The sequence below is a fragment of the Rhinatrema bivittatum genome, chromosome 1 (genome assembly GCF_901001135.1).
Source record: "Rhinatrema bivittatum chromosome 1, aRhiBiv1.1, whole genome shotgun sequence".
Lineage (NCBI taxonomy): Eukaryota > Metazoa > Chordata > Amphibia > Gymnophiona > Rhinatrematidae > Rhinatrema > Rhinatrema bivittatum.
In genome coordinates this window covers 238,825,666-238,839,425 of record NC_042615.1, presented here as the reverse complement: position 1 = coordinate 238,839,425, position 13,760 = coordinate 238,825,666, and the positions used below count along the sequence as shown (strand labels likewise).

Here is a 13,760-nt window from a genome sequence, read left to right as displayed (position 1 = left end):
ATAACGAGAGGGCCACCTGCAGTCACTCAGTATTGATCTGTACCCAAGCCCATGCTAACAGAACTAAATAATGAAGGGTAGCAACCATCCAAATTTCCGGACTACCACTTCACCGCTGGCAAAACTAGTCCAAAAACTGCTAAAAATTGCTCCATGAATCATGTCTGCAAAAAAGAAGCTTCAACAATAAAAAAAACCTCAAGCAGGTTCTGGCCAAGACAGTCTTTAGGTAACTGAAAAAAGGGGTGGACCTCTGGACTGATCTGTGGTATTTACAGGAACGATAATTAGCAGGCAAGAACCAATTTTCATTTCCTGAACATACCCAGATCAGTCCAGAAAAGTGGGATGTACCCATGCCACCCTACACTGGGCAGGAACCCAAAAGACCCACACGAAGCACACTCTCCCCAAAGGATGGTTCATCAGAAGCCTTAACGTCCAATCGGTAATGTTTCGTAAAAGTGTGAATAGACGATCACACCACCGCCCTACAGATCTCCTGAGGCGACAGTAACTGACACTCTGCCCAGGAGGTAGCCTGAGCCCTAGTGGAATGAGCTCTGAGACCCAAAGGCACCTGATGCCCTCGGGCTATGTATGCCACGCAAATGGCTTCCTTAATCCACCGAGATATGGTCGCCTTCGATGCTTTGCCCCCCTTCTTTGGGCCACCAAAGAGAACGAACAAATGATCAGAACGTCTGAAGTCATTGGTAACCTCCAGATAATGCAATAAGGCGCTCTGCACATCCAAAAGATGAAGGTCTCTGTTCTGAGAAGTCTCCCGGGACCAGTTAGGGAACCCCGGAAGCTCCACAGTTTGATTAACATGAAAGGGTGAAACAACCTTAGGGACAAAGGACGGAACCATACGTAACGATACCCATCGTCGTAAATCCAAAGAAAAGGATCCCGACAAGACAGTGCCTGCAACTCAGATCCGATGGGCCGAGCAAATGGCCACCAAAAACACCGTTTTCAAAGTCAGATCTTTCAGGGAAACTACACGAAGAGGCTCGAAAGGAGCGCCACATAGAACTCGAAGGACTAAATTCAAATGCCAATCCGGACACACCGAACGGATGGGAGGGCGCAAATGTTTGACCCCCTTAAGAAAACGAGCAATATCCGGATGCGCTGCCAACGAACGGCCGTCAAAGTTTCCCTGCAAGACACCTAGAGCTACATCTTGTACACGAAGGGAATTGAATGCCAATACCTTAGCGAGGCCCTGTTGCAGAAAGTCAAGCACCCGAGGAACATGCACCGCTAAAGGGTCACAGGAACGCTGATGACACCACGTCTCAAAAAGCTTCCAAACTCTCACATAGGCCATAGAGGTGGCTGGACGTCTCACCTGTAGGAGGGTGGAAATGACTTGTTCTGAATAACCCTCAAGCGTAAACGTCGCCTCTCAAAAGCCAAGCCGCGAGAGAGAAGCGATCCTCCCGATCCGAAAATATGGGCCCCTGACGGAGCAGATGCATTAGATGAGCCAGCTGAAGTGGACCCTCTAGAGCCAATTGTACCAGATCCGCGAACCACGGACGACATGGCCACTCCGGTGCCACCAGAATCACCCTTCCCGGGTGCCGCTCTATGCGATGGAGAAGCCGACCTATGAGGGGCCAGGGCAGGAAGGCATACAGAAGAATCCCCATGGGCCAAGGACACACGAGAGCGTCTATGCCCACCGAACCCTGTTCTCGGCGACAGCTGAAAAAAACGAACTGTTTTTGCATTCGCCTGCGTTGCCATCAGATCCTACTGAGGAGTTTCCCCATCTGGCGCAAATGATATTCCACGCCTCAAGAGAGAGTTCCCATTTTCCGGGTCTAGTTGCTCACGGCTGAGATAACCGGCTTACAAATTCTCTACTCCCGCGACATGGGATGCAGCAATACCCTTGAGATGGCGCTCCGCCCAGTTGAACAGAAGAAGTGCCTCCAGTGCTACGGCGGGACTGAGTCCCGCCTTGCCGGTTGATGCACACCACCATTGTCGAATTGTCCGAGAAGACTTGCACCATTCTGCCCTGGATCCAGGGAAGGTGACAATACGGGATTAGTAGCCAAATGTCCAGTCTTGATTCTTTATTGAACAGAGACACAAATCTTTAGTCAAGGCTGATTGATTTAGTCAAGGCTTTAGTCAAGGCTTGACTAAAGATTTGTGTCTCTGTTCAATAAAGAATCAAGACTGGACATTTGGCTACTAATCTCGTATTGTCGCCTCCACGGCTTTGTTAGATAGCCTTCCTTGCTGTTTCATCAGTCCATCACTGGATCCGCCCACAGGGACAGACGTACAGCCCTGGTCTCAAGCCGGTTTATGGACCAGGATCTTTCCATCGCCGACCAGAGCCCTTGGGCGGACCTGTCTGAACACACCGCCCCCCAACCTGAGAGGCTGGCATCTGGTGGAGATTATCAGTCAATTCGAATGTCCAAATCCACCCTCCGTTCCAGATTGTCCAGTGACAGCCACCTTGACAGACTGGCTCTGGATTCCGGAAGTAGAGGCATTGGTAGATGGAATTGCTCCGACACTGGGCACCAGCGAGACAAAAGCGCACGCTGTAAAGGTCTTAAGTGAGTGAACGCCCAAAGAACCAAGTCCAAAGTTGAAGCCATGGAGCCCAGGACATGAAGATGATGCCACACTGTGGGATTGTTCCTTCGAAGAAGGGAATGTATTTGTTCCTGCAAATTCCCTATTCGGTCCGCCGCTAGAAACACTTTGCCCAGCAAGGTATCAAATTGTGCTCCAAGATAAATCAACTTCTGAGTGGGTTCCAAGTGACTCTTCTGCACATTGATTACCCAACCTAGGGATCGCAATGTGAACATCACCATATGCACTGATCTCTCGCAGTCCTCCCAAGACTTCGTGCGAATCAACCATTCGTCCAGGTACGGGTGGATCAAGATTCCCTCCTGACGAAGGAAGGCTGCCACCACCACCACCATCACCTTGGTGAACGTGCGAGGAGCTGTTGCGAGACCAAATGGGAGGACTCTAAATTGGAAGTGTCGTCCCAAGACCTTGAACCGCAGAAGCCTCTGGTGATTCAGCCAGATCAGAATGTATAAATACGCCTCCATGAGGTCCAGAGAAGTGAGAAATTCCCCTTTTCAAACCGTGGCCATCATTGTCCTCAGGGTTTCCATACGAAAGCGAGGAACCCGAAGGCAACTGTTCACCTTCTGCAGATAGAGGATGGGCCGAAACGTGCCCGCCTTCTTGGGGACCACAAAGTACACGGAGTACTGACCTCGTTCCTGTTGAGCCTCCGGAACTGGGACAATAGCTTTGAGCTCGAGAAGTCGTTGTAGAGTCACCCGGACCGCCTCTCGCTTGACAGTTGAGGCCACTCGGAACTCCACAAAAACCTCCCGGACCAGGCGCAAGAACTCCAGTGCATACCGGTCTTTGTTCACTTCTAAGACCCAGCGGTTTGATGTAATTCTTGCCCATTCCGTGTAAAAGTTGGATAATCTGCCTCCAACAGCTTCGACGATGGAATGGGTGCTCGTGGCTTCATTGGGGGTTTTTATTACTTCCTGCACCAAGATGTCCCGAATCTCTTCCAGACCGGTGACCCCCTCGAAAGGACTGCTGTCGCCCCGAAGCAGGTTTAGAAGCAAGAGGTGCAGAGTATCTACCCACTCTGAAGCAGCGAGAGTCCCGAAACCTAGCTCGAGGAGGGAAGACTTTCTTAGAAGATCTTTTATCTTCCAGCTACCGATTGCCCTTGGATTCGGCAAGCAGCTTTACCAGCTGATCCAGATCCTCCAAAAACAAGAGCTTGCCCTTAAAGGGTAGATTACAAAGCTTGGACTTGGAAGACAAATCCGCCGCCCAATTTCGCAGCCAAAGGAGACACCGCGCTGACACCAAAGACACCATACCTCTCGCCGAGGTCCTCACCAGATCATACAAAGCATCTGCAACATAAGTGATGCCTGCTTCTAGGTTGGCGGACTGCAGAGGCCCACTGTCGCTCATACAGGCCCCGGCAGCTTACTCCCAGACCCAACACAGACAGGCCCTCTGCATGAGGCTAGCGCAAACCGCCACCCGAAGGCTTAGCGTGGCAACCTCGATTGCTCACTTCAACTGGATCTCCAGCTTGCAGTCCTGCATATCCTTAAGGGCAGCCACCCCAGCAACCGGGATAGTGGTCTTTTTCGTGGCTGCCGAGACCGCGGCGTCCACCTTTGGAATCTTCAGTAAATCCAAAACAGACGATAACGGGTACAGTTTCGCCATAGTTCTGCCCACCTTCAAGCTGGAATCTCCCACTCCCCGGTCACTAGTTTGCGAACCTTCTTAGGCAGAGGAAAAGATGTTGTGGGACCCCTAGTGCCGTCAAGGACTGGATTGACGCCTTCGTTGTCAGACTTTTCTTGAGAAACCTTAAGTCCCCGGACTTCAAGGACCTGGGGAATAAGGGATCTTAACTCATCCCGCCTGAACAAACGCACCACGCTGGGGTCATCCCCCTCCGCAGCAGGGTCATCGGGCTCATCCGGATCATCAGTATCCACATCAACCGGATCCAGCTGCGGATCCGGGTCTGACACCCCTACTACCCCAGAAGCCGGCATTGCCCCAGACTCCGGGATTGGATCTCGCATACCCTGGGGAGAATCCCCTGTGGGGTGAGCCTGGTCAGAGAGGCGCTGACAAGGGTCCGTACCCCGACCTCTTTTCTCAGGCGGGTCCGAATCTGCCCCCAAGAGACCGGGCCGCTTTACCGCTGAGCGTTTCCTTGCCAGCAAAGCCTGGTGCATAAGGAGGACAGATTCTGGGGAAAAACCCTCCGGGTCCCCCTCCCCCACTGGAGAGTCGGCTGGGGTGATATCCATCAGTTCCCCCCGTGAAGTCTTCCTTCATCAGGGCTAGAACAGGCAGAGAATTCTCTTCCCATGAAGCCGAAGGCGAGACAGATGTTCCCTCCCTGAGGGAGGAAGCAAGAAGCCCTGAAAAGCCCTCTAACCCCAGGGAACACGCTGCGCATAAGGAGGCCGCATCTAATGCCTGGCCGCATGACCCACACACGCAGCAGGCCTGCGAATCTGTTTTCGGTCCCATCCTCAGCAGAGCGCCGATAGTCTGAAGTGAAATAGAAAAGGGCGTGAATAAAAAAAGAAACGTTCGGAGCTGCGACGAGGAGAAAATTTCAGTCAGGCAGGACCAGAAAAACAAACTTTTCGTGGTGCAGGCTAAGAGACTACCGGCTGAGGAGAAAAAAAGAAAATGCGCGCAGCCTTCCCGCGGGAAAGGAGTCTGTCTATAGTGAAAATGCAAGGCCCCCAGCAGGGAAGCGGCGAGTAAACGAGGCACACAGAGAAAAAAAAACTCGCCCTTGCCCTCAGAAAACGACCTGGAACCCCGGGAGCTGAGGGGAACATTGCTGACAGATTCCCCAGCCGGCCGTAAAAGACCCGGTCCCTCCTGCACCTCGCCTTTCTTCAACACTGAAGATTGTCAGTCAGCCGCAGTAAAACAGCTTTTTTTTTTTTTTTTTTTTTTAAATAAACTTTACCAAGACACAGAGAAAAGCTGTTGCAGGAGACAAGGGAGAAGCTGTAGCAGAGACGGTGGTGAGTAGCCAGGAGCCCCTGGTCGTCAGACACTGAACTGTGGCAGAGGCGAAACCCTGACAGGAATAACCAATTCCCCGGACGCCTGGCTTCTACTGAGGGATGGCCCACAAAGGCGCCTAACACCTCAGGAAGCGACCATAAACCAAAAAATTAAATTCTAACTAAATAAAAAATATAACTAAAGACTGCAAGTGTGCAACTGTACCACCTGCTGGAGTGAGAGAAATACTGAGTGACTGCAGGTGGCACTCTTGTTATGTACCAGTGTCCAAAGTTCTAATTGTTCGCTGATTCCACCTGCTGGTAGAATTACACAACCCACTTTTCTGGACTGATATCTGGGTATGTTCAGGAACCTAAAAAGTTTGTGATGGCGATGAGAAAGAGCTGAAAAAATTCTATCAATATGCCTCAGTAGATCTCTTCCAGAGTTTTTGGATCTAAGTGAATTTTTTTCTATGACAGCACCACTAAGTGACCACTTCTTGTGTGGCTATCTGTAGGTGCTTGTCCATGGAAAAAAAACCTGGGTTACAATCAGGAGATTACTAAGTGTGTAAATAGTTCATCTATTTCTCTATCACACATTCTCAGCAGTCACTACTGGTTTTGTAAAATGTCAGGATTAAGATCCACACTAATACCACCAATCTGATTTTCTTACCGTGATAAGGGCCCACTTTTCATTGTATTTTTCCTTCACTTCAGGGGTTGCTGAAATAAGTGCATTGAAGGTATGTACATCCGCTGCCAGCAAACAAAAATTTCAAATAGTTATTTTCTGGTATAGCAACCAGCAATCGTATGGAAACTTATCATAACATTTCTAAACTTCTTCTCTAGAAGGCTTTCACTGTTGCAAGTGCAGTTCATTGAGAATGTGTTTGCCAGTGCTTCAGAAAGCTTACTTTGGTCTCCACGGGTTTAAAAAAAAACCAACCCACTTTCAGAGTACTGGTAAGAAAAATATTTCAAGCTCTCACATTCCAGATATGTTTGTTTTGCCACTGTTGTCAGATATATGTAATTTGGCTCAGATTTAGGCGTTCTCATGTGAGCCTCTCTCAGAGAGCCAACTACACGCCAGCAAGTGAGTAGAGATTCACATTCAGCTCCCATTATGTAGCTGAGGTCCGTACCCCTGCGCCAATCATCACTGCCGCAAAACTTACATTTATCTGAAGAGTTAAAATAAATCTGGATTCCCACAGACTCCAGCACGGTAATATTGATACACAAAATAATCAAATATTCATGCCAGTTATGATATGCAATACAAATTGTATGCAAATAAGAGACTTTGCAAACATTTTCAGAGCTTTGCTGTAGATTTTCAGAAATTCTGATTTTGCTGGAGACAAAGATACACATATTTAAGTTCTTGGCTGCTGAATGTTCAAGAGATATCAAGAAAATGCTGGTGCCTTAAAGACATGCATTCAAATAACTGCATTACTAAAATGCAGCCAACTGATCTATTTTTACTACAGAGGTCACAGTCAAGGTGTATAATAAATCATACTGGTGAAAATGTGGTTTTTAAAAGACAAAAAAATATGAATTTGCTTCTCATTCATTCTTCCTATCCAACAGCTGTGACATCTTTTTCTTGTTCCTGTGTAGACTATCATTAAGATATTCATTTATCAGTGGGGTTTTTTTTACAACAAACAAAAATGGGAGAGAATCAATGGAAAAACAAAGGCTTACTTTTTTGGATAAATGGTGAAATTACTTCTTACCTGAATTTCCTTTCCTTGAATACAGTCAGACCAATCCAGGCAAGACAAGTGGGTTGTGTACCCTGACCAGCAAATGGAGACATGGATGAACAGGCTCACTGATGACACTCCTTATATGTATCTGTGCTGTCACTGGTCTTCCAGTATTTCTGCAATAAGTTAACTATACACAATTTTAAACACCCAAATTAATCAACAGTAAAATGTAAAACATTAACCAGTGGACTTCCAGAAGAACCAGGCAATGGAAGTGACAGAAAGGATGATAATATACAATAAATCACTTGCCTGTGGTGCAGAATAGAATTTCTGCCCCATACTGTTATCATCCTCCTTTTTCTTTGGTAGTCTTTTTTTTTTTTTTTTTTAATCTAAACAGAGACAAAAAGGTATGGACTCTGAAATCAGGCAGTACAAGGTAGATCCTGGACTGGTCTGACTGTATTCAAGGAAAGGAAATTATCAGGTAAGAAAATTTCACCTTCCTTTTCATCCAGTCAGACCAGTCCAGGCAAGACAGGTGGGATGTACCCAAGCTACTTCTGAATAAGGTGGGATGCTGCCGAAGCCCTTTGCAAAACCGCAGATATGAAGCAGGCCTCTTCTCTGACCCTCACATCCAAGGGAAAATGCTTAGAAAAGGTATGCATGGAAGACCAATTGGCCACATTACAGATGTCCAAGAGAGATGTCAATCTCAACTCTTCCTACAAAATAGCTTGAGCCTTCGTGAAATGAGCACATACATACTTAGTTAAGGTGTACCTGAATCCACATAGGCTGCTACAATGGCCTGTTAAATCCAATGCGCCATCCTAGCTCTAGTGGCCGCCTCACCCTTTTGTGCTCCACTAAACAGCACAAAAAGATCAGCTGACTTCCTGAAGTTGTTAGTGACCTCACAGTACCTTAAAAGGATTCTTCTGACATTCAATGAACAAAGAAGCTTGTACTCTTCTCCAACCACATGCTTGTTGAAGGAAAGTAAAGAAGCCAACTCATTCAAGTACAATTCAGGGACAATCTTTGGCAAAAAAGATGACACCATACAAATCCATATCAGAGCAGGAAGGGAAATATGCAAAGTAGTACCAAATAGATAATCCTGCAAAACTGGACAAGGATATCCAACTAATCTTTCAAATCAATTCACCTATGGTGTCAACAAGCCAGTCAGTGTGCCCTATGTTGCACGGGTCACCCAGTCTGTTCAATCATCCACCAGGGATTTTAGAACAATTTTGTTTTAGGATTTTTTTTTTTTTTTTTAAAGAGCATTGGAAAGCTCTGAGACTTCGAATCAATGGAAAATAATCTATTCTGAAATAACACGACTTCGATTACTAAGCATCTCCTGAGGAAGCATATTGCAAAATATCGCCCACTGTTGCTATCTTTTCTTCATACCAAATAAGATTTGTGGTGTTATCTATTTTTATTTGCTCTTTAAAAAACTCCTAAAAAATTGCTCTAATATCCCTGGTGGATAATTGAAAAGATCAGGTGGCCTGTACAATGCAAGGCACACTGACTGGCTTGCTGACACCATGGATGAATTGATTTGAAAGATTTGTTGGATATCCTTGTCCATTTTTGTAGGACTGTTTGTGCATGTTTCCCTTCCTGTTCTGATTTTTACCGATTAGGATTCTTTGGGCTCTTCTGGATTACCATACAAATCCAAACCATATCTTCAGTAATCAACAAGAAGGGCTCTCCCTATAGGAAAGAACCTGCCATTCTGAAATCCTTCTGGCTGGACAGTGACCAGGAAATCCGCTTTTGAGGTAAGGACCTTCCAAAAATAGACCTGAGAGGAGGCGTAAATTGAGCCTCCGCCAAGAACGACAATACCAAATTGAGGGCTCAAGAGGGAACCAGAATCCATAGGCCTAATATCTTTCACTCCCCTCAAGAATCAGGAGACGTCAGGATGTGATGAAACAGCCTACCCTGTAACCGACCTCTGTAGCATACAAAAGCCATGACTAGCATCTTCAAGATGTTCAGAGCCAAACCTTTCAAAGAACCTTCTGCAAAAATTCCAGGATTAAGGGAATGGAAGCCTTCTCAGCAGCAAACTGACATTCAGAGTACCAATCCTAAAAAAACTCTTCATATCAGGATATATCCTAAGGAACTAGAACCTTTTCTGGCCTTGAGAAGGGTAGCCACATGCTGAGAATAGCCTTTTTTCACTAAATGTGCCCTCTCAAAGGCCAGGCTGTAAGACAAAGCTAACCCAGATCTTTGTGAAAGTAATGCCTTATGCAATGGAAGTCTCAAAGGGCTACCTTACATCAGACACAAAAGATCTGCACACCTTGGATGATGTGGGCAATCCAGAGCCTCGAATATTATCAGTCATAGATGTCTTGCCACCTTCTATAGAAGTTTGCTCTCATCGGCCAAGGCGGGAACACTTACAGAACTACATCCGCTGGCCACCTCTGAACAAAGGCATTAAACCAGTTTGCAAGAGCATCCCTCTTCTAGCTGAAAAATCTGAGTATTTTCGCATTGTTGCTGGACGCAATAGATCCATCACTGGTACAGCACACCAGGCCACAATCTGGTTGAAGGCCTTACAAGACAGAGTCACTCCCCTGGATTGATCACACTGCAAATGAGGAAATCTGCTTGAGCACTGTCCACTCTGGCCTTGTGAGACACAGACAGGACCATCAAGCTCACTTCCACCCAAGTGAGGAGGAGATCTATCTCCAATGAGATCTGATCCTCCCCTTGATGATTCATATATGCTATGTATGTGGTGTTGTCGGACATTACTCAGACCGCCAGACCCAAACAGGGCACAAATTCAAGGAGAACCAACAGAATTGCTCTGGCCTCCAATTGGTTGATAGATCACCTCGCCTCCTCTGGAGTCTACTGACCCTGAACCAACTGCTCCTGACAGTGTGCTCCCCAGCCCAACAGGATAGCATCTTAAATCAATGTCACCATGTTTGGGGTATCTAGATCTGCAGAGCCAAGCATTTGGATCCAACAACTATTGCAGGCTCCTCTCGACTGCCCCTGGCACAGTTCTATGACTAGGAATTTCACCATGAAAGAAAGGCCCCTGCAGAGGATGCAGGTGCACCTTCACCCAAGAAGCCAGATCCAATGCTGCTGCCATCGACCTGAACATTTAAAGATAGGACCTGATGACTCATTTTCTGAATCCTTTGATCCATTAATCAAACTCTGCCTATTCCCGTGTTGAAAAGAGCTCCTAGGTCAGGGGTGGCCAATTCCAGTCCTCGAGAGCCACAAACAGGCCAGGTTTTCAAGATATCCACAATGAATATGCGTGAGATAGATTTGCTTACAATGGAGGTAGTGCATACAAATCTCACGCATACTCATTGTGGACATCCTGAAAAACTGGCTTGTTTGTGGCTCTTGAGGACCAGAGTTGGCCACTCTTGGCCTAGGTACTCCAGCATTTCAGAAGGTTGTAAGCTGCTTTTGAGGAAAATGACTACCCAGCCTGATTCCTGCAAAAACTGCACCACCCTTTGGGTAGCTGTCATACTTTCCTGAAACAACTTCACCTGTATCAACCAATTGTCCTTGTCCTGGAAAGACGGCAGCTCCACCAACTGATTCAAATGAAAGGACGAGACCACCTTTGGTAGAAAAGATGGTATGGTACACAAGGATACCCCTGAATCCGTGAAGCCTAGATAAGGCTCTCTACATGACAAGGCTTGAAGCTCTGAAATTCTGCGAGCGGAACAGAGACACCAGGAATACATTCCTGAGAGTGAGGTCCTTGAGGGTAGCTCTCTTCAGAAGTTCAAACAGTGGACTGCCTAGAATTCGAAAGACCAAATTCAAGCTCCACGAAGGGCCTAAATTGCGTATCAGTGGCTTCACATGCTTTACTCCCTTTAAGGATCAGACTATGTCAGGGTGCGATGAAAGAATAGTTCCAACCTGATGATGGAAGGTACCAAGGGCTGCCCTCTGTACTCTGAGGGAATTATAGGCTAATCCCATCTCCAGACCTCGCTGCAAGAAAGATAAGATCTGGGGTATTGTCGCACGATGTGGAGAAGGTTGTGTGGACTGGCACCAAGACTCAAAAACATTCCAGACCCGGACATAGGACATGGAGGTGGAAGACTTCCTAGCCTTGAGAAGAATGGAGATAACAGCCTCTGGGTACCCTCATCTTCTCAGCTGGCGCCGCTCAAAAGCCAGGCCGCTAGACAGAAGCAATCTCCCTGGTCAAAACATACTGGGCCCTGTCGGAGAAGGTTCGGCAGATGTCCTAGTCGAAGCGGGCCGTCCACCGCTGGGGTTGACCAAGTCTGCAAACCACGGCCATCGAGGCCATTTCGGAGCTACCAGGATCATGGGCCCCTAGTGAATCTCTATTCTTCGGAGCACCTTTCCCATTAGGAGCCAAAGCAGAAAGACGTAGAGCAGGAGGTCCTGTGGCCATGGCAGGACTAGGGCATCGACGCCCTCTGCACCTTCTTCTGCGACTGAAGAAGCGTGGAGCCTTCATGTTCCTTTGAGTGGCCATCAGATCGAGATGGAGTCCCCCATTGCGTGAAGAGGAGTGACACTGCTTCCTGGGACAGCTCTCTCTCCCCGGGAACTAAGCGTTGGTGATGTAAGAAGTCCGCATGAACATCGTCTACACCTGCAATGTGAGACGCCGCCAGATGGGACAAATGGAGCTCCGCCCACGGCATTAGCTTGTTCGTCTCCTGAGCTACATGGAGACTCCTTGTCCCTCCCTGATGGTTGATGTACGCCACTGTCGTTGCGTTGTCAGAGAGGATTCGGACTGCTCAGCCTTGGACTAGAGGCAGAAAGCGCTTCAGCGCCAGACGAACCACTCTTGTCTCCAGACAGTTGATGGGCCACGCTCCTGAACTGGCATCCACTGCCCCTGCGTCGATTGGCGTCTGCACACAGCGCCCCAGCCGGCGAGGCTGGCGTCTGTTGTAATGATCACCCATTGCGGAACCTCTAGGTCCACCACTCTTAGCAAGTGATCCAGGTTGAGCCACCAGGTCAGGCTGTCCTTGGCTAGAGATGACAGCAGCAGAAGAGTCTGAAATTCCTGAAACACCGACTTCCAACGGGAGAGGAATGCTCTTTGCAAGGGACGCAGGTGGGAAATGTCCAAGGCATTACATCTATAGTGAAGGCCATGGAGCCCAGCACCTGGAGATAGTCCCAAGCAGTGGGAAGTCGGAGGTTCTGAAAGCACTGAACCTGAGAGAGGAGAGATTGGGCCCGATCCAAAAAAGAGAGACTGTGCCCACTTTGGTGCCGAAATGAGCTCCCAAAAAGTCGAGTGACTGCGCCGGTGTAAGGCTGCTCTTGGCAAAATTGACGATGCAGCCTAGCGATTAGAGGAGAAGTAATACTCTTTCCACTGAGTGCTGGCACAAATCTGTGGACTTCGCCCGGATAAGCCAGTCATCTAAATAAGGATGGACCAGAATCCCTTCCCTCCATAGGGCCACCGCCACCACCACCACCATAACTTTGGTGAATGTGCGAGGAGTGGTCGCCAGGCCAAATGGCAGGGCCTGGAACTGGAAATGCTGCCCTAAAATCTTGAAGCGGAGGAAGCGCTGATGCTCCTACAGGATGGGGATATGAAGATAAGCCTCCATCAAGTCCAAGGACATGAGGAACGCTCCCCGATGTACCGCGTCAATCACTGAGCGCAGGGTTTCCATCCTGAAGTGTGGTATCTTGAGAGTCCTGTTGACCATTTTGGGACTACGAAGTAGACGGAATAATGGCCGAACTCTTGTTCCGGTTCCGGGAGAATGGCACCCAAATCCAGGAGCCGATTCAGTGTTTGTCGCACTGCGCACAGTTTGATGAGACCGCACGGAGAGAAGACAAACCTGTCTCTGAGAGGTCAAGCAAATTCTAAAGCGTAACCGTGCCGTAGAATATCCAGGACCCACCGGTCTGAGGTGATTTTGATCCACTCTTCGTAGAAGAGTGAAAGATGTCCTCCTATCCTGGGAACCGAAGAGTGGACTGGCAAGGTTTCATTGGGTAGATGTAGCAGAAACTCTGTGCATAGAGGAGTTCCAAGCCAGTCTCCGGCCTCGAAAGGAATGAAACCTGGACTGCGACCTCGACGAAGGAGTCCTGTGAGGCACCAGTCTAGTCTGACGACAACGCCGTTGGCCTCTGAACCGGGTCCGCGTAGTGACGATCTTCTGGCAATTTATGCACCTTATTCTCTCCAAGCGATTTAATGATCTGGTCCAACTCGTCTGGGGTGGACCCATCAATGTCCCCGTCTGCATCCCCAAGGAGAAGGTCCTGTGACCCAGAGTCCGGCAGATTAGGAGCTAAAGACCCCGAGGAATTAACAGCATAAGACGGAATGTACAAGACAGATCTGTCA

The 13,760-nt window shown here is 48.1% G+C and overlaps 1 protein-coding gene and 1 non-coding gene across 3 annotated transcripts in view; both read right to left on the bottom strand.

The window, feature by feature from the left end:
- Positions 1-13,760, bottom strand: part of PTCD3 (pentatricopeptide repeat domain 3) — a 189,088-nt gene that overhangs the window by 95,986 nt on the left and 79,342 nt on the right. For both annotated transcript variants that reach the window (XM_029592766.1, XM_029592767.1), the window contains one exon: positions 6,280-6,362. In XM_029592766.1, coding sequence (XP_029448626.1) covers positions 6,280-6,362 — 83 coding nt within the window. The remainder of the gene's footprint in view (positions 1-6,279; positions 6,363-13,760) is intronic.
- LOC115082815 lies at positions 6,644-6,778 on the bottom strand. Its single transcript, XR_003854304.1, has one exon. It is a non-coding gene; the product is annotated as a small nucleolar RNA SNORD94 (small nucleolar RNA).